This window comes from Mirounga angustirostris, unplaced genomic scaffold, assembly GCF_029215605.1.
Source record: "Mirounga angustirostris isolate CCGP_5_RB_7025 unplaced genomic scaffold, mMirAng1.0.hap1 SCAF_8, whole genome shotgun sequence".
Lineage (NCBI taxonomy): Eukaryota > Metazoa > Chordata > Mammalia > Carnivora > Phocidae > Mirounga > Mirounga angustirostris.
In genome coordinates, this window is record NW_026991716.1 from 52,420,654 (window position 1) to 52,446,019 (window position 25,366).

At 39.6% G+C, this 25,366-nt stretch overlaps 1 protein-coding gene across 3 annotated transcripts in view; it reads left to right on the forward strand.

The window, feature by feature from the left end:
- Nucleotides 1-23,991, forward strand: part of PRIM2 (DNA primase subunit 2) — a 329,039-nt gene extending 305,048 nt beyond the window's left edge. For 2 of the 3 annotated variants that reach the window (XM_064597736.1, XM_064597737.1), the window contains 2 exons: nt 13,042-13,110; nt 23,398-23,991. In XM_064597736.1, the coding sequence (XP_064453806.1) occupies nt 13,042-13,110; nt 23,398-23,622 (294 nt within the window). In that variant the 3' untranslated portion in view covers nt 23,623-23,991. Of the gene's footprint in view, nt 1-13,041; nt 13,111-16,631; nt 16,708-23,397 lie in introns of all 3 variants that reach the window. The other variant, XM_064597738.1, reaches the window with a different exon arrangement.
- The last annotated feature ends 1,375 nt before the right edge of the window (nt 23,992-25,366 follow it).

Below are 25,366 nucleotides of genomic sequence, written 5' to 3' on the forward strand. Positions count from 1 at the left end.
TTAATAATTCTGTGTCTTGATGTGGACCTATGGGTTCATCTTGCTTGGGGCTCTCTGTGCTTCCTGGACCTGGATGTTTGTTTCCTTCTCCAGGTTAGGGAAGTTTTCAGCTGTTATTTCTTCAAATAAATATTCTCCTTTCTCTCTCTTCCATTTTAGACCCCTATATGAATGTTAATACACTTGATGTCCCAGAGGCCCCTGAAATTATCCTCATTTTTTAAAAAAATGTTTTATTCTTTTGCTTCTCAGCTTGGGTGATTCTCACTACCCTTTTTAAGGTTGGTGATCTGTTCTGCATCCTGAAATCTTCTGTTGATTCCCTCTACTGTACTTTCCATTTCAGTTATTCTATTCTTCAGCTCTGATTTTTTTTTTCTTTCTTTGTTGAAGTTGTCACTGTGTTTATCCATTATTGGGTTCAGTGAGCATCTTTACAACTGTTACTTTGCACTCTTTATCAGGTAGATTGCTTATCTCCCCCTTTTTGTTGTTCTTTTTTAAGGTTTTATCTTGTTCTTTTGTTTGGAACCTATTTTTCGGTCTCCTCATTTTGCCTGATTGTCTGTGTTTCTATGTAGTAGGGAGATGAGCTGCATCTCCCATTCTTGAATGAGTAGTTAATGTAGAAAGTGTCCTTTGGGGCCCAGAAGCAAATTCACCCCAGTCACCAGAAGCATGCACACCAGGGGTATGCCCTGCATGGGTTGCATGCACCCTCCTATTATAGCTGGGTCCTGACTGCTACAGGCGCACTGATGGTTGGGGCTGCCACCTGGGGCAGGAACTGCTTCCAGGCTGACAATACCCACTGGGTGTGATGGGAGCCACTTTGTTGGTGCATCTTTTGGGGTGGGCAGGTTTGCAGGATAATGCTGGGGCTGGGTCAGCAGGGGCAGCAACGTTGATCAGAGATGGTATTCAGCACTTCCAATCCCAGATAAAGTTCGTATAGATTTCTTCACTTCTGACACATGTCCAGAATTAGTCAGTAAATCTCCTTCACTTATGCCAAAGTGCTTTTCAGATTGCTGCCTCTGTGCTGGGTTGTGGAGTTAGTGTGTGTGCACACTTTTATTTTCCTTTAACGCCCTGACTCTCCCAGAGTTAAGTCCCACTGATTTTCAAAGCCTGAAGTTATGGGGGATTGTCTTTCCAGTGCCGGTCTCCAGGGCTGGAGTGACCAGTGGCGGGCTTTGAACCCCTCAACTCCATAGGACCTTGGCATTTGTGATATCTCTCCCACTTGTGGGTTGCTGTGCCTAGGGTGTAGGTCCCGACCAGACTGTGTCTCTGCTTCCCACCATCTCAGTGTAGCTTTCTCTCATATCTTTAGTTGTGGAAGAACTGTTCTGCTGTTCATCAGGTTGTTTTCAGAGAGAGTTATTCTCTATGTAGTTGCAGCTTTGGTGTGTTTGTAGGTTGAGGTGAGCTCAGTATCTTCCTGCTCTGCCATTTTGATCCAAGAATCTCTGTGATGACTGTTGAGCACTTGATATGTGGCTGGTCCAAACTGAGATATGCTGAAGGCCGTGGTGTATTGGTAAACCAGCTCTTGGGGCGGGCAGGGGAGCCTTGATTTATGTCATTTGCTGATTGCTGTTAATGTAAGTACTCCTGCTGTGGCCAATTTTAAACTACCAAGTGCTTTAAAACCCTGACTCGCAAAGTGATAATGCACAATCAATTCTTAGAAGCCAGTTTGAGTCAGCCCAGTACATCTCTTGTAAGTGTAAAATATATTCCAGGTTTCAAAAATTTAAGTGAAAAAAAGCACTATAAAATATCTCAGTAATATTTTTATATTGATTACATGTTGAAATGACAGTAAACAGTATTGATTTAAATAAGTTGTCAAAATAAATTTCATTTCTTTTTTTTTATTCTTATGTTAATCCCCATACATTACATCATTAGTTTTAGATGTAGTGTTCCATGATTCATTGTTTGTGCATAACACCCAGTGCTCCATGCAGAATGTGCCCTCCTCAATACCCATTACCAGGCTAACCCATCCTCCCACCCCCCTCCCCTCTAGAACCCTCAGTTTGTTTCTCAGAGTCCATCGTCTCTCATGGTTCGTATACCCCTCCGATTTCCCCCGCTTCATTCTTCCCCTCCTGCTACCTTCTTCTTCTTCTTCTTTTTTTTTTTCTTAACTAAATTTTGTTTCTTTTTGCCTTTTTAATTGTAGCTAGAAAGTTTAAAATTACAGATGTCATTCATTGTATTTCTTTTGGAGAACACTGCTCTAAATAGTTACATAGAACTATTGAGCACTTGAGACTATTAAATATTAGAGTGATTAGGTTCTATTTCCATATTATATTTTAATATTTGCTTTTAGGATACAGTTGTGTTTAACCTATTACAACCAGTATTTACTTTTACATATTGACCCATAAATTAGTATTGATAAGGCTACTTATTTTTCAAGTTTTTTAATTGAAATGATACATTATTTACAAATATACTTCTATATTAATATTTTTGAAACTTTTTTCTCATTTTAATTTTTGGGTTTTTGTTTTTTTTAAAAGATTTTATTTATTTATTTGACAGAGAGATACAGCGAGAGAGGGAACTTAAGCAGGGGGAGTGGGAGAGGGAGAAGCAAGCAGGCTTCCCACTGAGCGGGGAGCCTGATGTGGGGCTCAATCCCAGGACCCTGGGATCATGACCTGAGCCAAAGGCAGACGCTTAACGACTGAGCCACCTAGGCGCCCCATAATTTTTGTTTTTTTTTAAAGAGAGGAAGGAAATGTGTTTTAGGAGTTTTCCTCAGCATAACCATTAATAATTATTTTAAAAGCAAATCTAATTGGTACTTTCAAGAAACTTAATAGTGATATTAAAATAATGAAGTATGTAAAAATGTATGTTTTTTTTTTTTACTTTTTGAGAGGTTAGTTAACCTTTTTCCTAGTACAAGAGTTCTCAAAAAGTTAGTGACCATATTAAATCTAAAACTGGCAAATGCCTTTTAATGAAGAAATCTTTCAAAATGGACAGTTTAAGAGACAGAAGTAACACTATGTCAAGAAGATTTTATGACAAAGATAAACCTCAATGACTGCTTACTCAGTGTTCACATAAATCTGAACTACCCAAAACTCCTGTGATTTTCTTAGGTAAGAAGTACTTGTCAATTGATAGTATTCAGTCTGTCCATTACTTTATGAACAGTAACTGCTTTTAAGAGCAGCTTTTCTGTCTATTTCATCTCTGAGAACATCTCTTCTGATTTATGAGACCAGTACTTAGATTGTTGCACTTAGCTTTGCTTTTCTTGTAGTTGAAAATGCATACATTGTTTTTGGTAAATCTTACAACTGCATTAAGGAAAAGTTTGGAAGTTGAGCATTAGACTTGATGTCAGGAGGATGTGGTTATATTTTTGGCTTTATAAAAATCACTGAATATCTAAATATATTTCTGTGTATATCCTTCCTTTTATTACAGATTGAAAATAAATGGTCATTTGAAGATTACTTAATTTTGTTCAAGGCGTTTCAAAGAAAAATCACTTTGAAAGTCAAGTAACATTTGCCATTGTTAACCAAATCTACTGAAGTTTACTTTCATTAAAATTGTGTTAAAATATAAAACATAGTTTTTCTTAGAAAGAAATTTACTACTGTTTATAATTATTTATCTTTCTATAATTATTTTATTTGTTCATTACATGAGCAATTATATTTACAGAGGTATTATTCTCCCAGAGCCTTTCCCCCCTTTTCTTAAGGGAAGCAAATTTAAAGCTCCAAAATATTAAATAACTAAACTTACTTCATACAGCAAGTGTTACAGATTCTTAGTCTGCTTAGCTTTAAGCCATTTCAGACTGCTAGGTATTGTTTCCCATTAGTTTACAATGTAGTTCATGTTGGTTTCTGTTTCTAAACTTATATATATACACATATGTATGCATGGATATATGTTGTTTGTATGTAAGTTCTTGCGCATATATATATTTATATGTATTTCTCTCTTAATCCTCTAGTCCTTGGAAAAGTGACTAGAAAATCTTTAAGTGACAGATTTTATTTTGTTTCAATAACTGATATGATACATTTATTTTTATAAGTAAGATACTTGAAAATAACTACTAAATTAGTATAAATATTTTCATCATTTCCATAAAGATCATAGAACATAGAGATTCTGAGCTGGCTTGCAATTATATTAGGCAAAAAAACAATACTTAAAGCACAGTTTTAATTAGTTAAGTAAATCATGGGATTGATGTTTAGCAATACTTTTCTCCAGTTGCTAAGCAGACTTTACATATATGTTCTCACTTCTCCCTTCTTCCCTTTCCTCTTTCTTCTCTCTTCCTTCCTCCCCTTATTCCAAGCTCACTTAGTTGTTAATGTTCCCTTTAGGCTTAAATCCTTTAATCCAAATGTTGGTTTTAAACTGCACTAAGGAATTCAGTATTTTGGGTGGCAGTTTAAATAGCTTCTCAAAAATGCTTTTTTAGGTACCTATTATTAATGGAGAAATTTTCAATATTAGCATGTTTATATTGTGGAAAAAATCATGATAGGGAGTAATGTAATATGATTATCAAATTTGAGTGTCATACACCTTCCAGAAAGCCTCACTTCTATTTAGTAGTTGGCTGATTTGTGAGAATATTTCAGGATTTGTGAATTGTGGCATAGTACATTTTCCAATTGAGGAGGTTCACACTTAAATCAGATTCTCTAAGGCTTCTCAGATCTAGAAAAAAAAAGTTACCAGCATTCTTTTTTCTAATGTGTTTGCATATATACATGAAGAGATTTAGAGAGCTGATAAGTAAAATAACTAGAACAATATCTGATACATAGTAGCTTATTGTCATTATCATTATTCACGTTTTTTCCCATCCCTCTCTGCAAAAACTAACAAGCAAAAACTGGACTATGTCATAGATTTGGTTCACTGTGGTGATTTGTGTGCAGGACGTTCATTGGGGAGCTCTCTCAGGATCAGTATCTGTCAGGGAGTGAAGAAGGCAAGATTGGGTAGAAGGAGAAGTTGGTCTTTAGCTGATCCCTCAGGGAGCCCTGAAGCTGGGATGACCCTGCGGAGTTGTCCCTAATTGGAGCAAGGGCTCTTGGCCTTTATACCCCTGCATCGGCCAGTCATTGGGTCAGGCTGCTCTCCAGAAGGGAACAGCACCTTGAGCAAGATGGCTTTCCTCAGCTGAGGGGGACTTCGGCTGCAAGCTTTACACTCTCTGACTCTGGAGAAATGTGTGTCCTGGTTCTGAGGAGGGTGGATGGAGACAGCATACTGCTGAGTCCTCTATACAGTCTCCAGGGAATGTGGATGGAACTCTGGATGTTCAAGCCAGAAATCAGGAAAATATTCAAGATTCCTTCCTGGTTTTGAGCATTCTTAAATCTGTTCTTTTTTTCCCTCTCTTCCATTACCTACGATGTCATGTCACTTGAATTCCTCATTTTCAGTTCCTCTTCCCCCCAAAAGTCCTTCACACTATGCCCAAGTAATCTTTCTAATATAGTTTAATTTCTGCCCATCCTCAGACACCTTGCTGTCAAATTTCTGTGCTTCCTTTGCGTGTTAATCCCTGTGTCTGGGTTGTCCTTACCCCTTTCTTTATCTTGATCATTCTCACTCATTTATTACAATTTTCCTCAGTTGGGTCATCCCCTGGAAGCTTGAGCACCTTTCCTCCCTTTCCCCTCTACAACATCCTGTTTGTTTTCTTGTCTGTCCTCCCCTCTAGACTCATTGTGGCTTTATCCTTCCTGAGGGCAGAGATGCTATCTTTCATCCAAAAAAAACCAGCCCCTGACCACAGTGCCTAGAGTTCATTATAGGAGCTTAATGAATGTGGGCTGAATGCATGGAGTAAGCAAATGAATGATCACTCAATCCATTCCTGGTCTGAAAGCTTATCTGAGAGGTGTTGATAGAGGCTGCTCTGTGTTTGCCTGCATGTGTAAAACTATATATGGCGATGGGAGATTTCTACATTTGGATTCAAGTTAATGTGATAGATTATTTTCATTCTCTTTTCCAAAGAGTCTTCAGATATGGCTGGAGAAACCTCTCAAGCTCTGTAAATGCCTTGTGGAAGAACTAAATTAGTAATTTTTTTTCCCTGTGGTACCAACCCCTCCCCACCCCCCCCCACCCCCCCAAAAGAGAGAAAGAAAAGAAAGAAAAGAAAAAGGCAACTAATTGAAAAGGTTCTGGTAAAAGTGACTAAGACTGATTTAAATAAAAGTAAGTTGCTTTGGTGAAGAAAGACATTTTATTATTCAGTAAACGTTTACTGAGCACTTGACATGTCACTGAGTTTTCAATATGTTCGAATCTGGAAAGAATGATTAAGAAACTGTTTTATTTTTTAAAGATTTATTTATTTATTTGAAAGAGAGAGAGAGAGCACATGAGAGGGGGGAGGGTCAGAGGGAGAAGCAGACTCCCTGCCGAGCAGGGAGCCCGATGCGGGACTCGATCCCAGGACTCCAGGATCATGACCTGAGCCGAAGGCAGTCAGTCGCTTAACCAACTGAGTCACCCAGGCGCCCCAAGAAACTGTGTTTTAGAGCTTTTAGCCTAGTGGAGCCAAAAGGCATAATTCACTATAATAAAGTATGATAAGTGCTCTAATAAAAATACATTTGGGGCGCCTGGGTGGCTCAGTTGGTTAAGCGACTGCCTTCGGCTCAGGTCATGATCCTGGAGTCCCGGGATCGAGTCCCACATCGGGCTCCCTGCTCGGCAGGGAGTCTGCTTCTCCCTCTGACCCTCCTCCCTCTCATGCTCTCTGTCTCCCATTCTCTCTCTCAGATAAATAAATTAAAAAAATCTTTAAAAAAAAAAAATACATTTAAAGTGCTAGCTGTAGAATCCGAGGACCAAGAACTGCTGAGAGAGAGGCGTGACCTCAGGGAATGCTTCCTGTAGGAAGTGATCATTGAATTGTGTTTGAAAGTTGAGTAGGAATTTCCCCAGGGAAGCAAGGCTTATGAGGCAGAAGGAACAGCATTCATTCAACAGTAACAAATAACAAGGTGATGACTATATTCCAGTTACTATTCAAGGCAAAAGACCTCTGCCTTTACGGAACTGATATTCTAGCTAGGGAGACAGTGAACAAATTAGGTGTGGTCAGAGGAAACTAGACAAGGAAATAGGATAAGATTTAGGAGAGGTGTGTATGGACAAGGTTGTTGGGTGTGTTTTGAGGAACCCTAGTCCTGGGAGAAGTATGGAAACAGGTTCTGGAGACAAATTAATTTGAGAAACACCACCCTGATAAGCCTTGCTATAAAGAAACTTAGATAATTCTGGATTGAACCAAACCAAAAAATGCGTTAGATGAGAAAACCCTCTGAATCAGTGTGATTTTGTGAGCTAAAATTCTAAAGAATACACTGGAAGAACCTGGACTAGAATGTAAGGACCCCAGTGGCCAGTCAGGGCAGGAGAGAGGCCCAGGAAGGGAGACTCAGGACCTGATGAACAGTGCCTTTTGGAGCATGATGAAGTTTGTGAGCCATTTTCGGCTGGGAGCCAGCCATGCCAGGATTAGATTTGATTTTGGGAAAGTTACTATGGTGGCAGTTTGGCAGCTGTCTTTGGAAGAGTGAAGAAAGGATAAGTGAAGAAGCTTTGCAATAAAAAAGGGAACGATTAGGGCCTGAACAATGGGGAGGAAAAAAGTGTTTTTATAGACATTTGGAGGTAGAATTGATTCAGTCAGATAACTATGTTTATAGAAAATGAAGAGTGAGTCAGAGAAATTCTTGGCATGTAATGTTTTAAACAAATGAAAGTACATCTTCAAGAGAGGAAAGCTTGCTCCTGATGTGCCAGTAACTGAAGGTCGCAGCAAAGTTGTAAGGTGGTGGCTGGTTAAGCTATGATGAGTGTGGGAGAAGCAGGAGCAAAGTAGTATGTTCAGAAGTGTTCCAGACTCTGCCTCTCTGCCACCTTTTCTCTTTCACCTTTGAAATAAAGGACGGTTAGAAATGAAGTGGAAAAATATCAGCCCGTCGACTTTTGCAAGGTTGAGCTTTTTAGGAAGAAACAAGCTCGTTATCACTTTTAAATAAGGCAGAATATGACCTTGAATTAGAGACAGAATAAGTGCGTATCTAATTGGTGAGCGCCGCACACCTGGCTGTACAGCACTCACTCGCCGAAGCCAAGGACAGGCAGGTGGCTACGTTCTGCTGCCAGGGAATCATCTGGACCTCGTTGGCAGGCACTGAGGCAAAAGGCAAGAGGAAGCTGCGGGTGGCAGGGAATAGTAGAGAACATTAGGAAGAGAGAAGGAAATGTGGCTCAAAGTTTTAAAATATTACCTATATTTCTATCTAATATGTGTATGTGTACATATAGATTTCCCATCAGTATTTTGTATATCTTGTTTGTCAACTTGCTATGGTCTATTGCCAGTCAAATAAGAAAAATATCAACTAAATTTGCTCCTCCTTCCTCTACTGCAGGGGTATCTTGGTTAACCACTTTATTAGAATTCAAAACGAAGACAGTTATTTGCCTTGAGGATGAAGTAGTAGATGAAGTGTAATTAATGCTTTTACCTAACTTAGCATATATAGATATGTTTTCTTGCAAAGATGACAAAGGGTATTGTTTTTTTAAAAAAACCTAATATTCTTCGTGGTGGACTTTAGTCAGCCGATAAAAAAAAAACATTCAAAATATAGAGAGAGCAAATTAAAGAATATTAGTTACCAAAATAGAGTAATTTGATATCACTACTCCTCTTAATTTTTTCTTAGCCTTTTGATTACTGATGAACTAAAATAGAACAATAAATGGATTGTTACACTTAAAAGTAAGTCAAATTGCTGCTTGAGCAATAGTCTTAAATCTTCATAGAAATTTTTTCTTTAATTTTGTATTTTCAAGTAAGCCTTATTTGATATGATCAAATTGTTTGGTTATATTTTTCTTTTTCCTTTTTTAAGATTTTATTTATTTATTTGACAGAGAGAGAGAGACAGTGAGAGAGGGAACAGAAGCAGGCCACCTGTTGAGCTGGGAGCCTGATGCAGGGCTCCATCCCAGGACTCCAGGATCATGACCTGAGCCGAAGGCAGGCGCTTAATGACTGAGCCACCCAGGCGCCCCTGGTTATATTTTTCTAAAGCAGAATTAGAAAGATTTCTAACCTAGACATCAGAATTGACACTTACTTTGGCTCATATCAGAGGAAATTGTGCTGTGCTCCGCTCTTCCAGATTGGAATATGAAACACCTTTTGTGAGCTGTGGGTTACACTTTGATGTTTACAGGCCACGTAAATAGTAAGTTGTGGACTCCAGTTCGTTTAACCTCATCCCTCTGTCTTTCTACACTTTTCTTCTACCTGGTCCTTTCATTTTCCTATTTGTTTCTTCTTCTTCTTTTTTTTTTTTTTTTTTTTAAGATTTTATTTATTTATTTGACAGGGGGAGAGGGAGAGGGAGAAGCAGGCCTCCTGCTGAGCAGGGAGCCCGATGCGGGGCTCGATCCCAGGACCCTGGGATCATGACCTGAGACAAAGGCAGACGCTTAATGACTGAGCCACCCAGGAGCCCCTCTATTTGTTTCTTTTTGTCTCCTCCTTACATTACTTCCTCTTGATGAGTTTCCCTCCCCTGTTTTATTTCTGACTTTCTCTGTGGCCAGTCCCTGCCTGCTGAACTCCAGCCTTGTGGAGCCATCCCTTTAGGAAGAGCAAAGGCCAATTTAGGAGGATGGAGGCTTGACCCTTCAGAAGCTATCTGGCAAAACGAATGCTGTCAGAAAGTACTGTTGCCTAAGTACATCTTCATTCTGACTTCTCTACAGAATTTTATTTTCTTTAAAAAATTTTAATGTCGGGGCATCTGGGTGGCTCAGTCAGTTGAGCATCAAACTCTTGATTTTGGCTCAGGTCATGATCTCAGGGTTGTGGGATCCAGCCCTGCTTTGGGCTCTGTGCTCAATGTGGAGTCTGCTTGTCCCTTTCCCTCTGCTCCTCCCCCAGCTCTCTCCCTCTCCCCCCTTTTCTTTCTCTCTCTTCTCTGTCTAAATAAATAAAATCTTTAAAAATTTGTTAATGTTGGGGCGCCTGGGTGGCTCAGTTGGTTAGGCGACTGCCTTCGGCTCAGGTCATGATCCTGGAGTCCCAGATCGAGTCCCGCATCGGGCTCCCTGCTCGGCAGGGAGTCTGCTTCTCCCTCGGACCCTCCCTCCTCTCATGTGCTCTCTTTCTCATTAAAAAAAAAAAAAAAAAAAATTTGTTAATGTTATATTAAATTGTGATTCCAACACAAAAAATAAACAAGCACATATGAACTAACTCCCCATGACTTCCCCCTCCCCAAAGGATATTTTTAACAAACAGACAAGAGCAAGGTTAGGTAGGTAAGTTCAAAATTTGACACATTATAAAATATTACCACAGCCAATATTTCTTCATTCTTGAAAACATCAAAGAAAAATTTTGGTTTCAAAGAAAAGCATACCACTTTTGGTTAAATCCTAAATCTTTCTCAGGGTCCCAGTTGTTTGGCTACAAGTCAAGCATATATGTCCACTAGCCTGGGACATGTGCTCTTCTGTTAAAACCTAACACTTTCTAAAAAAAGATTACTTGAGTTATGACTACACACAAAATTTAAATTCTAAATGAACCCAACCGTTGCTAAGAACCTGAATTTCAAAGAATAAGAATGGCTCAATAACAGAGTCATCTTGCGTATGAACAATCACTGCTTACCTGTCTCTGTCCAGCTGTAGTGACTTAGCGGGGAGCATTTTCAGCGTCTGTCCATTAACACACAAGTGGTCCACCTTCAGAAAAGCAGAGAGTCTTTTCGAGGATTTGTAGGACATACTGTGAGAACTTAGCTCCTGACCTCTAATTCTTTTCCACAGTCTACCTCAGGCATCTGTCCTTCTTGGATTTTGGTGTTTCTTTGCCAAGTTTCTATTTTTCCTCTATTTCACAAATTTTGGTGCTTTGCAGATAGCTCAATTCTCTTTTCTCTTGATTTTTAGCTTTGTATTTTCCTGCTTGGAGTCATCCAGCCCATTGACAAATGGTACCAGCACCATCCTCAACATACCTATAGACTATCTTAGTAGGGCATTTGCTGGTGAGGTTGATATCAGAAGAACGTGAGAAAACTAGGTGCAGAAAAAGTCCCAAGTTGCACTTCATGTATATATGGTAGAACATCAGAATCACTTGCCGAATATTTTGAAGTCCGCAGAGGGGGTGTGCATCTAAGGTGTTGCTGACACTGAGAGACTTCAGGTGTCCTACTCACAGGCTTTTGCATAAGAAGCATCTGTTTGTTACTTACACTGTTTAATGACTATTAAGTGGTATTATTGGCATTCTACCTTTATTTTAAATGATGGTTTGTTATTTACATATTGAATTTTACTGAGCTTTTAAGCTACTTAGTTTTATTTAGGAAATCAGAGAGGCGAGGGGTTGAGTGACAGGTAATGGCTTACTCTAAAACATCAGGGAATAGGTTCCCGTTAAGCATTTTTGTGTAGAACAGCTGTTTTTCAAAAACAGTTACAGCCAGTAAGTGGGGAATGCGACCACTTCTAACCACTACTCTTCCCTAAGCCAGCATCATCTGTTTCCTGCATTCTTGTAAAGAGCTCCCTGTTTTCTCTGCTTGACTTACTTCAGTTAGCATAATCTCCTCCAGTCCCATCCATGTTGATGTAAAAGTTGGGTATTCATCTTTTCTGATGGCTGAGTAATATTCCATTGTATATATGGACCACATCTTCTTTATCCATTCATCTGTTGAAGGGCATCTCGGCTCTTTCCACAGTTTGATAGCCATTCATTTTAAATTGATATATTTTCCATTTCTGCTCTAATAATTCAAGAAAAATGAATAGGTCAAATAGGCAGGATCCTGGGTGCTGTGATTGGTTGGCATTTACGTAGGTCATTCAAAAAGGATTTAATAAAAGTAATCTTATAAGACAGAGAAAAACAGTTCAGTTCTTTTAAGCACATTCTTGTCAGGATTGTATGATGCCCACTCCATAACTGTAATAATTTTGTGTATCTGTCAAAAGATGTCAACTATATTCAATAAGGGGGATAGCAGGAATTTGAGGCTTCATGTACATTTCTTGTTGTCACAGGAAGGTCAGCCCTTTGAAAAGGGATAGAAATGAGCATTTCTCCAGAATTCTATTTCCCTTCATTTTAGGCTCTTAATTCCTGCATTTTACTGTGTTTGATAAACAGACCAAATACACATTTTATTTATTTGCTGGGGTAGGGGAGTGATGAAACTTTACGAATTTCAGCTGGCATTGCACTTGGCTGATAAGAATGGGAGTTTGTCCTGCTGCAAAGAGATTACATGAAGTCGAATTGGAAAGAAAATTGTATTTACAAAAGATAGGATGATGTTCCTAATAGGTGTTCAGAATAGACTATTCATATTCACTCTCATATTCTGCTGAGCTTTACTAGAAATAACTTCATTTCAAAAAAAAACCAAATCTGATTGAAGGTAAAAGCATTCCCTCTCCAAAGATACTCGTCCAAAGGGCTTACATTAAATTTTCCTGATGGGTACACAGCTGTATTTTAGGCTGCATCTGTATAAACTGGTAATGTGGAAAATAAAAATCTAAATAGTATACTTGATTGCTTTATGCACCATTTAGATTACTAAATTTATATCTATAATTTTGAAAGAGATGTTGCAATATGATCTGACAATAACTGTCAAAGTCATAAAACTGGGATCTATTTTCATCTTGTCGAGGTAAAGTTATTGAAATTCACAGTTGGTAGGTCAGAAAGATCACTGACTATCTCTTGTCATCTGTGGTTTAATGCTGACCTAAACAGTGACTGTATAATGTCAGAATTATCACAGTGTCCAGGCTGCAGAAGTACAACATACCCCATGATTTAATGCATTTCCTGTCTGGAATAAAGATTGAAAAGGCCCACAACCGCGAGCTGCAGTGGTTTAGAGAAACTTTGTTTCTAATTTTGCTTTCTCTTTTTCCCATGCATTTTAGATCTTGGATTTAGTAAAAGGGACGCATTACCAAGTGGCCTGTCAGAAGTACTTCGAGATGATACATAACGTAAGTCCATTTTTAAACTTTATGGCCTAATTCTTTGGGGTTTTTTTTGTTACTCCATGGTTCATTCAGGGATTTTAGTTGCAGCAGTAGAAACCACTCCGGCTATTTTCACCAGCAAGGGATTTATTACATGGTATTAGGTAGCTTATAAAATTTATGGAAGGGCCAGAGAATTAAAACTAGGATGCTCCAGAACCAGAAACATTGTAATTAGGAGAAGCTACTCAGTGGGAAAACCTACTGCAGCCTCCACCCACCACTTCACATCTAGGGATGAGACCAAGGGTCAGTCAGCTTTCTCAGCAAAGTGCCAGTATGTAAAAATTGTAGACTTTATTGTCCATATGGTCTCTGTCAGAACTGCTCGTCTGACAGAGCATTTTGCTAAAAAATTTGCTAAAAAATGCTAACCATCATGTGAGCTTTCAGCAAGTCAATCGTTTTGCTGGTGGAGGGTCCTCCCTCCATGTTGATGCCTGCTGACTGATCAGGGTGGTAGTTGCTGAAGATTGGGTGGCTGTGGCAGTTTTGAAAAAGATGTTTGCCACATCAACTGACTCTTCCTTTCATGCGTGATTTCTCTATAGCATGCGATGCTGTTTGATAGCATTGTACCCACAGTAGAAGTTCTTTCAAAATTGGAGTCTTCTCAAACCCTTCCACTGCTTCCTCAACTAAGTTTATGTCCTAAGTTTAAATCCTTTGTTGTCATTTCAACAGTCTTCACAGCATCTTCACCAAGAGTACATTCCATCTCAAGAAACCTTTTTCTGTGCTCATCCATAAGAAGTAACTCCTCATCTGTTCAAGTTTTATCACGAGATTGCAGCAACTCAGGCACATCTTTAGGATCCACTTCTAGTTCTAGTTCTCTTGCTGTTTCTCCATCTGCATTTACTTCCTCCACTGACATCTTGAACCCCTTAAGGTCATCAGTGAGGGTTGGAATAATCTTCTCCCAAACTCCTATTTGTTGGTATTTTGGTCAAAATACCTTCTCATGAATCATGGATGTTCTTAATGGGATCCAGAATGATGAATCCTTTCCAGAAGGGTTTTTATTTTTTTAAGATTTTATTTATTTATTTGAGAGAGAGAGTGTGCATAAACAGGGGGAGGGGGCAGAGGAAGAGAGAGAAGCAGGTTCGCGCTGATCAGGGAGCCTGTCGTGGGGCTCCATCCCAGGACCTGGGATCATGGCCTGAGCCGAAGGCAGATGCTTAACTAACTGAGCCACCCAGGCGCCCCTCCAGAAGGTTTTTAATTTACTTTGCTCAGATCCATCAGAGGAATCATTGTGTATGGCAGCTGTAGCCTTACAAAATGTATTCCTTAAATAATAAAACCTGAAAGTCAAAATGACTCCTTGAACCATGGGCTGCAGAATGGATGTTGTGTTAGCAGAGATGAAAATAACATTAAACTTGTACGTCTCCGAGCTCTTGGGTAGGCAGGTACAGTGTCCGTGTAATCTATGCCCAGCGTGGGGCTTGAACTCATGACCCCTAGATCAAGAGTCGCATGCTCTACCGACTGAGCCAGCCAGGTGCCCCCCGGTGAGCAGTAATATTTTGAAAGGAATTTTTTTTTCTGAGCAGTAGGTGTCAGTAGTGGGCTTAGAACATGCAGTCAACCATGTCATAAACAGATGTGCAAAAACCCAAGTTTTGTTGTTCCATTTATAGAGCACAGGCAAAGCAGATTTAGCATAATTCTCAAGGATTATTCCTAGGATTTTCAAAATGATAAGAGACCATTGGCTTCAACTTAGAGCCACCAGCTGCATTAGCCCCTAACAAGAGAGTCGGCCTGTCCATGGAAGTCTCCTCTCTAGCTCTGAAAGTCCTCCATGGCATCTTCTTCAAATATAAGGCTGTTTCATCCACCCTGAAAATCTGCTGTTTACTGTAGCACCTTCAGGAATTCTCTTAGCTAGAGCTTCTGGGTAAACTGCCGCAGCTTCTACATCAGCACCTGCTGCTTCACCTTGTACTTCCATTGTTATGGAGACGGCTTCTTTCCTTAAACTGAACCAACCTCTGCTAGCTTCAAACTGTTTTTCTGTAGCTTCCTCACCTGTCTCAGCCTTCACAGAATTGAAAAGTTAGGGCTTTGCTCTGGATTAACTTTGGCTTCAGGGAATGTTGCGGCTGGTGTGATTGTCTGTCCAGACCAGGAAAACTTTCTCACATCAGCAGTAAGGCTGTTTTGCTTTCTGATCATTCATTCGTGTGTTCTCTGGAATAGCAGTTTTCATTTCCTTCAAGAACTCTTCCTGTGCCTTCACAACTTGGCTGTTTGGCACAAGAGGCCTAGCTTTTGGCCTCTCTCAGCTTTCAACATGCCTTCCTCACTAAGCTTAATCATTTCTAGCTTTGATTTAAAGTGACAGATACAGCTTTTCCTTTCACTTGAACGCTGAGAGGCCCTTCTGGGGTTAATAATTGGCCTGATTTCAGTATTGTTGTATCTCGGGGAATAGGGAAATCAGAGGAAAGGGAGAGAGATGGGGGAATGGCCAGTCAGTGGAGGAGTCAGAACACATAGGACATTTATCAGTTAGGTTTGGCACCTTGTATGGGCATGGCTTCTGGTGCCTCAGCACAATTACAATAGTAACATCAAAGGTCACCATAACAAAAATAATCGTAAAGTTTGAAATAATTGGGCAAATTACCAAAATGTGACACAGAGACATGAAATGAGCAAGTGCTGTTGGAAAAATGGTGCTGATAGACTTGCTCAACTGCAGGGTTGCCACAGATCTTCAATTTGTAAAAAACACAGTATCTGGAAAATGCAATAGAACACGGTATGCCTGTATAAGTCGTACTAGTAGCTTCTGAAAGGTGTAAAGCAAGGGTCACAAACTCAGAAGCCTACAGAGGTCAGGCAGATAACCCAAAAAAGCGTAGGTGGCTGCGATTAATAGAATATGGGAGGAACTATGGTGTGCTGATGAATTCACGTCCCGTTAGGGGCCTTCACACTGACAAGTGTGAAGACCGTGTACAAGTCAGCAGAACACATCTGCCCATGGACCTCCTTGTTGGCACCCACTGGTCCTGATCATGGCTTCCTAACCTAGGACAGACATCTAAGAATAGACCTGAAAGTCCATGCACTTCTTGAGATTTTTTTCTGTGAGTATATATGTGCATTTTTTGGAAGTCTGTTAATGGGTTTCAAAAGGATCCGTCCATGACCCTCCCCAAATAGATGTTGCATTTATTGAATTCACCGTCCACTACCATGCTATTCACTTTTGCTTTTCCTAATTTTCATGAAATAATTTTTCTATTGTGGTTATATAAAAGAATTTCTTACATTATAAAATATTTCATAGGAAAAATATACCCTATAATATTATCAATAATGAATATCGTACTAGCAGCCAACATCTGTAGAACCTTTAACACATGCCTGGCCCAGCACTAAGTACTTTGGCCACATTAGCTCTTTTGATCCACACTAAAGTACTACAGCTTACATACTATTTTTATTTCCATTTATGAATAAAGTTTAGAGAAGCTGAGCAACCTGTGTAAGGTCGTACTGCTCATAAGGGATGGACTTGGAGTTGAACCAGACTGTCAGGTAACTCAGAAAAGCTTTGTGCTTCTATAGAATCCAATACTGTATTTGTAATAATGACTGTTGAGGTCACTAGCGTTTTGTGTCTAGATTCATGGTCCAGCCATCATAGTTCACATTAGAAAAAAAATCCAAGGGCCGCCTGGGTGGCTCAGTCATTAAGCGTCTGCCTTCGGCTCAGGTCATGATCCCAGCGTCCTGGGATCGAGCCCCTCAGCGGGGAGTCTGCTGCTCCCTCTGCCTGCCTGTCTGCCTACTTGTGATATCTCTCCCTGTCACATAAATAAATGAAATCTTAAAAAAAAAAAAAAAAATCCAAAGCCTAGCAATTCTGTATGATTTGCCTGAGGTACCACAGCTGGTAAGTGGGAGATCTGGACCTAGCACCCCTGGTCTGCTGTGGGTCTCATCTTCTTTCTAATACACCTGTTATTTCAAAACATAAAAACTTCGTTTTCACAAAATGTGAAGGACTAAATAGACATCAATGAAATAGGAAACAAGCACAAATTCTCATTAGTTTTATGAGTATAGGAATCTTACCAGGTAAGCCCTGTTCGTTTGGTATTTTCAGTACCAGTTTTGCATGACTCTTTTCCTTAAAGACCATATTCCTTAATTTGCTTGCTTGCTCAGCCTGAAAGGTTTAATTTCATATATGTTCTTAATTATGTGTGGACCCTTCTTTTAATTAAGAGGCCTCAGAACTTCCACAAATTGAGGTCTATTATTCAACCTCTTTCCTTGTTTTTAAATAAGATGTGAAAATTAGATTGAGTTGGGGACATAATAACTAAAAAGTAAGAATTTTTTTTAGTTCTCAGATCTGCTTTTGTAGTATCTCATTCTTATAGGAGTATTACTACTATGGCCAATTTTAAAACTTGCCTTAGATTAATAAAGATTTTGAAAAGACGTATGTCTAAATCCTCCCACATACAACTTAAGCTACATAAAAATCAATGGAGGGCGCCTGGGTGGCTCAGTTGGTTAAGCGACTGCCTTCGGCTCAGGTCATGATCCTGGAATCCCAGGATCAAGTCCCGCATCGGGCTCCCTGCTCGGCAGGGAATCTGCTTCTCCCTCTGACCTTCCTCCCTCTCATGCTCTCTGTCTCTCATTAAAAAAAAAAAAAAAATCAATGGAATAAAAAGGCTGTTTGAATTCATGAGATATCTATTATTTTTTCTCATTTAATTTCAAAATAGAATCCGTTTTTATTGTGTTTTCTGCCATCCTGCCTGCCTCACCTTAAAAAATATTTTTAAAGCTATGTTTATTTTCCTGAGGACTCTGTGATCAAACTCATTTTGATGAAAGTTTTGAAAATGAACCAGTTAATTGATCCCATTGACAGCAGCGCTATGATAATTCCATATGGCTTTTTTGGTAATACCAGCTGCCTCATTATAAGCTGTCATTGCAAAACCTCTTGATTAAAACCCAAACATCCCATAGGTAAAACAATATTGCTTCCATTCCTTCAAACTACATTTGCTGTGGCAGAAATATGAGACCTATGTTTGTGTGAAGGTCATTGTGTGGAAAACATGTTGATTCCAGCAAATGTTTGAGATTCAGTTAGTAGGTACCAAAGTCTGGCCTGCTTGAAATCCATTTTCCTCAGTGTTTTTAGGGAGCAATGTTTTATACTATAGTGTATGTTTTTTCTTTTGGCATACTCTGTGTAAATAAAAATACTAGGCCTTGTGTAGATTCATCTCTGAATTTTAATTGAAAATTGTTTCTTTAGAAATAGACCTCTTTAGGCACTGAGTCATTCTTGATACTTATTTTCCAAATAGCTGAGCATAATTTTTTTCCCCACTATATAAATCTTTACAGAATCTTGCTAAATTCTACATTTTCCTGCAATCTTTTTTTTTTTTTTAAGATTTTATTTTTTGACAGAGAGACAGCGAGAGAGGGAACACAGCAGGGGGAGTGGGAGAAGCAGGCTTCCCGCCGAGCAGGGAGCCCGATGTGGGACTCGATCCCAGGACCCTAGGATCATAACCTGAGCTGAAGGCAGACGCTTAACGACTGAGCCACACAGGCGCCCATTTTCCTGCAATCTTAAACAGGATATAGCAAATACAATTCAGCTTTTTTATAATAACTCAGGGTCATTATTATGGATATCAGACTGCTGGGCTAGAAGCCATGATCATGTCTCACTTGGATTGCAGTAGCTTCCTAACTCATTTCCCAGCATCTACAACATGTGCACCATTCCAGTTCTTTACCCTCCACACAGCTGCTAGAATGATCTTTAAAACAGAGGAATATGATTATTTCAATAAACTGCTTTAAAACAACAACCAAATCTTAAAGGGCTTCCCAATTGCTCTAAAGATGAAATCCAAAACTTACAATGTAGCCTATAAAGGCCTCTCTACCCCCATTTCCTTCTTCTGGACTCCCAACTACACTGGTTTTATTTCATATCCTTTACAGTACTTCAGGACTTCTAAGCTAATACAGCAGAATGAAAACGCATCACAAATTTCCCTCTCTCAGTAGTGAACACAGTGTACAAAACATAATAAAAAATCATCGAACACAAAGGAAAACATCACCAATAGCAACCAATTAAGAAAAACGGCAAGGAAGGAAACAGAAAATTCTGAGTGTTTCCATATCTAGAATGTTTGGATCTTTTTTAAAAATAAGGAATAAATAGCTGCTGACTTCTACGCAGAACTAAGTGAAAGTGGGGTATTTCAGTGGGGACAACTTGTTTTCCCTATTCTTCTAATTTGATTTTGAAGTAAAATCTATTTTCATTTTGTTAGGGTTGAGGGGGGCAGTGCGGGGAGGGGCATAAACCAAAGTTAATTTTTCTGAACCAGATGAAAGGAAACTGAATGGCAACTTCCTTCAGCCAGAAATAAAAGTGAAAGAAAGAAAATATTCAAAAGACAAAGAACCTCTCTTAGAAGAAAATACAATCCAGTATATAGAAGGAAACTCTTCATAATTTCATCATGCTACCAAGCACTTAATTAGACTGTAAGTTCAGTAAAATGAGCTTATTAGCAACATAAGTTAAGAAAGTGCAATTGCAGACTTAAGAGAGACAGCTGAAAAGCCAAACATCACATAGAAACATGGTACATGTCCTCATTTCAAGACCCTTGTCACTGTTGGTTAATAAGAGCATTAATTAAAATGGAATTTTAAAAAATGTATTTTTTAAAATACATTTTAAAGGTAAAACATTTCAAGGTCTTTTATTTGTTCATCTTTTGATATACAAGCAAGGTCTTGTACTTCAGTAGAGTTTTAGGATTAGAATTCAACTTTTTTTTTAAATAAACTATACCCATAATATACCATCACCAGTTTCCAATTTGAGCTGCTTTAAAGCAGAAGAGGAAGCTAATAACACATATAAAACAATGTTCTTTTTCCCTTTCTTTTTGGGAATACACCTTTTTCTTTTTTAAACAACTTTTTTTTTTACACTCCTGTTTCCTTGGTTTTCCCTGTGGCAACCTTATGATGCAGCAGCTATTATTACTATAACCTCCAGTTCATTGATGAGGAAACTGAGGCTTAGAAAGTTGATCATAGGGTGCCTGGGTGGCTCAGTTGGTTGGGCGACTGCCTTCGGCTCAGGTCATGATCCTGGAGTCCCGGGATCGAGTCCCTCATCGGGCTCCCTGCTCGGCGGGGAGTCTGCTTCTCCCTCTGACCCTCCCCCCTCTCATGCTCTCTGTCTCTCATTCTCTCTGTCTCAAATAAATTAAAAAAAAAAAAAAGTTGATCATATTTCATTTTGTCCAAGTTGAAGTCTAATAATTCATTTCAAGCCAGAGAGTCCTCTTCTGTGACAACAGATATATTGAGAATTTTAACAAGTTGAAACAAGGTGTAGAAAATGCCTAATGTGTAATTATAGCACAAAGTGCTAGGGTCTTTTTATATGAAATAATACCATGTTTTTTTATAATCTTTATAGCCAAGTTTAGCTCCAGAAATATTATATGATTGTAAGTTTGACTTTACATAAAACCTCTTAAAACAGATCTCAGAGCAACTAAGTGATCTAGTCAGAAGGCCTTAATTCAGACAAAACCAGTTACTAGTTCTTTGATTTTGCACAAACCATGTAATCTCCTTAGGCTTCATTTTCCTAGTTTGTACATGTAGGAGGTCCAACTTAAAGGATCTTCAAGGTCTTTCAAATCTCTCATGTTCTCTATTTATAAAACATAAAGCCCTCTGATTGAAATGTGTTACACAATACACTTTTCATGAGACATTTTGTAAAATGCAAACTTTATATTGGATCTCCTACTTTTTAATGAATTGGGTGAAAAATCCAATATAATAAAGTTCACAAATCACTCCATTGTTGATAAAAGTTATAGATTTATCATAAAACATTCAGGAAACATTTTAAAATTAAGCAGCAAAGTAGCAGATAAAAATTTGTTCTTAGTGATCTGAGTAATAACTTAAAATGAACTAGTCTGTATGCTATCAATCTGCTATACACTGAAGTTACTATAAAATTATTGGCCTAATATGTATCAAAAACTGACTAAAGAGAATCAGAGAATCCTGGGGTATTCAAGTAAGTATTTCCAGAAAACACCTTGTTTGTTTATTGGTTCACCTGTAAAGAGGGTTAGTTCTGAACCATGACAGCAACTCTTTTAACCCCCTGCTAATCCATTTTAATCTACCATAAGACTATACATTGCTTTAATCACATCATCTCCCCTCTTAAGGATTTTTAGTGACTCCCTGATGTCTACAAAATTAGGTCTAGACTACTTACCCTTGTTTTCAAGGCTCTCTGAGGTCTGGCCCCAGCCTGTCTTTCCAACTTCATTTCCTATTATTCCCTTTTATATTCCTTTTACACCAGGCCATCTGATCTACTTGCTTTATAGGAACATTCCTTATTACCTTGCTCATGTGGTTCTACTGCTTATATTAACCTTGACCTCATTATCCCAGCTTTTCACTTTCTCCATCTTCCCAAATTCAACTCATATAGCCCTTCCTCACAAAGCCTTCCTTGATCAACCCAGCCAGCATCTCTCTCTAATATGGAGATAATAAGCCTTTATCTGTGACCCTTATCACTTTTTTTTATTCTTGACAGAGATTTTTAAGTATATGACTTACTAGGCTAGAAATTTCTTTAGAGTTAGTCAAATGCATTCTTGTGTGCTGAAAAATTACTAGCTCGTAATGTGGCCTTATACACAGTTAAGTCTCCAATTCATAGGGGACATGTATGACTGGGATAACTGGTTAGTTCTGGGATCAACTCACCAAATACTTAGATACCTACTATATCCAAGTCACTTCAGTACAAAGAGTGAGACCTTAAAAGGTCGATAAATATAAGACAAAGAAAGTGTAATGCCTTCTCAGTTTGTAAAAAATTTGAAGTGAAATATCCCCTAACAAAAACACAAATAACTCAAGTAAAATGGAATTCTTTTTGTTGTCAGAAGGGAGGGAGCGCAGAGATTTGACAGGTGATCAACTTAGTCTGACCCATTGGTTGAATGTGAAGAAAGTGACTGGTGTAGGTGGTTCACACTTCAGGAGCTATCTTGCTCTTCTGTCACACCCCAAGAGTTAGTAAAGGCTTACACATTTTAAGAAATGAATGCATTATAAAATTACTGACCTTGGCACAAGGACATGACAGCAGAGCATACTGGTTATGAGCATGGATTCTGCTCATTCATATCCCATCTCCAGGCCTGCCAGTATGTGATCTTGGGCAAGTTAACTTAACCTCTCCCTAAACTGGCAGAATATTGATAATCTCCCTTCACAGCGCTCTTATGGGAAGTTAACTGTATTTATATACCTGTGTGTGAATGAGTATGGCGTGTGTCTTATGCCACTTAGAATAATGTCTGGCACATGGTAGGTGTTCAATAAGTGCTTGCTAATATTAAGGAATATATTTTTCTTCACCATTAATAAATTTTGGAATCAAAGTTAGGAAAAAAAAGTAGTACTCGTTAAATCTGCAGTGTTTAAATGATACTAAATGGTATTACATATGCCAGACTTATAAATATACTCTAAAATCAGAGTGGTGTCAGGGACCATTATCCAGACAGTGTCTGTTTATATCCAGTCCCTATGGTTTTGGAATGGTTAAAGACTACACCCTCCTTTTTTTTTTTTTTCCTTTTAAAACAAGTACTTATTGACAGACAGGCAGGCATTTTGCTTAGCCCTCTGAGATGTTGAGTAGAAGGTAGAGATGAAGTAGAGCTGGATAGGAAACTGGAACTAAGTGCAGAGGTTCAGGCTGGAAATAAAAATTTCATCCACACCTTCTGGATGAAATCATGTGAGAGTTACAACGGAGAACTACTAGGATCCATGTGCTGGGCATTAAATAGTTTTTAAACTTTTTAAAAAAAATTAATTATTTATTTATTTGACAGAGACAGACAGAGAGTGTAAGCAGGGGGAGTAGCAGAGGGAAAAGGAGACGTAGGCTCCTGGCTGAGCAGGGAGCCTGACACAGGACTCGATCCCAGGACCCCCGGATCATGACCTGAGCTGAAGGCAGATGCTTAACCGACCGAGCCACCCAGGCATGCCTTAAATAGTCTTTGAACAAAGTCTAGAATGGTTTCTGAAGCCCCTTAATTTATACCTTTGTTATGTATTAATACGATATACACTTGCTTTCTTATACAGGTGGATGATGGTGGCTTTTCTTTGAGCCATCCTAATCAATTCTTTTTTGAGAGCCAACGGATTCTAAGTGGTAATAAAGACATCAGGAAGGAATCCATCCAACCAGAAACTGCTCAACCCAAACCAAGTGTCCAGAAAGCCAAGGATGCATCATCTGCTCTGGCCTGTCTAAATTCCTCTCTGGAAATGGATATGGAAGGACTAGAGGATTACTTCAGTGAATGATTCTTGGGCACTTAGGAACCCTTTTTCTTCACTAGCTTTCATTTCTTACTTTCAAGATTTTGCCTGTTTCTTTTTTAACCTCTTTGTCTACTCCTTCCACCGCTCCCCAGTCCATCCCCTGGAAAGCAGGCTTGTGGGTAAAAACCTCCACTCTATTTTGCTTTGACAAAAGGGAAAATTTCTTTTGATATCTAACACTTGAGTGGTGTGATCTGAGTCCTGTTTTAGGAGATTAAACAGCTTTCTAGACTGGTTACACTACCCTAGAGACAACAGAACTAAAAACAACTCTTATTTTAAACCTTATCGCTGTAATTGTTACTCAATCCTTTTCTGGACCATTTTTGTTAATAAATACCAAAATGTGTATAGCGTGTCTGTGTGTAACTGCAAGAGTCAGATCATGAGAGGAGGTGTCTAAGAGGGTGGCATCGGAAGACCCAGGATTCTACAATCTCCACCTGCACATACAGAAGTTCTTTCTGAAGAACTAAAGGCTGATTACAGCTTCTGCACCACAGAAGTACAGGGGCCACACAGACAAGGGTAGAAAAGTTGGAGACACAGTAATGATGGGAGCCCTACTCCCAGTGCTGCAAACTGTAGTGTAGCACTTAAGGACTCGGGTGCAGATTTGCCCAGCCAGGGGCACAGCAAAAAACACAGTGACTTCTTAAAGACCGGCTAGACTGTAAGTGAAGGAATTAGGTGATTAACCCTAGAGCATCTGCCAAGCAGTAGGGGAACTGCTGGAAACTGTCTTCAGGATCAGAGGTGCTGGTGAGCAGCACTGTTCATGTTCCCTCTCCAGTGTAGACAGGAGCAGCGTCCTGGCACTCTAGCCAACCTGTTGCCTCAGGGAGCCTTGGGCCTCTAGCACAACCCAACTCCAGCTGTCCCACCAAAGCTGCCCCAGTGTGGTACACATCAGGACATCCCTGGGCTGTGCCCACTATACGTCAGCCATCTTGCCAAGGCGGCCCAGGTGCGAAGCATGCCGGGACGCCCCTAGCCAGTACTGGCTTCAGCTCTAGCCACCCCACCAGGGCAGCCCCAGTGTGGATAAAGTCCCGGCCCACACCCGCCCTAGGTCTAGCCATTCTGCTAGGGTGGCCCCAGTATAGAGCACCCCGGGATTCCCTGGCCATACCCAATCCAGCTCCAACTTCCAGGTCAGGGTAGCCCTGGCACAGAGTGCTTCAGGACCCCAGGCCTGCACCAACCCCAGCTCTAGCCAGCCAACCAAAGCCACCAAACATGCAGTCTATACAGGGCCACTCCTTCAAGACTCAGAGAGGTGGTGGTTTCACTTAATTCATAGCAACAGAGAAAGTCAAGCAGAATGAGACCAAGGGATATGCTCCAAAACAAAAACAAAAACACCCACAAAATCAGAAAAAAAACTAAATGGAGATAAGCAATGTACCTGGTGAAAGAGTTCAAAGATAAAGCCAATTCCTCCTGAAAAACTGAGGGCTGACTGTACAGCTTCTGTGCAACAAAAGATAGACCACATAGCGAATGACAAGGGAGACAGAGACACAGTAACAAAACCCCATCCCTGATACAAACTGCCGTGGGGAGAGAGAGAGAGTACTGAAGGACCAGGAGCAGGTTTGTCTGCCCTGGGGCATAAGAAAAAAGCCAGTTTAAAAGAGCAACTAGTATATAAAAGATCCACCAAACTGGGGGAGTTGGTGGAACTCTCTCCAGATCAGATGGGCTGGTAAGCACCATGGTTTAT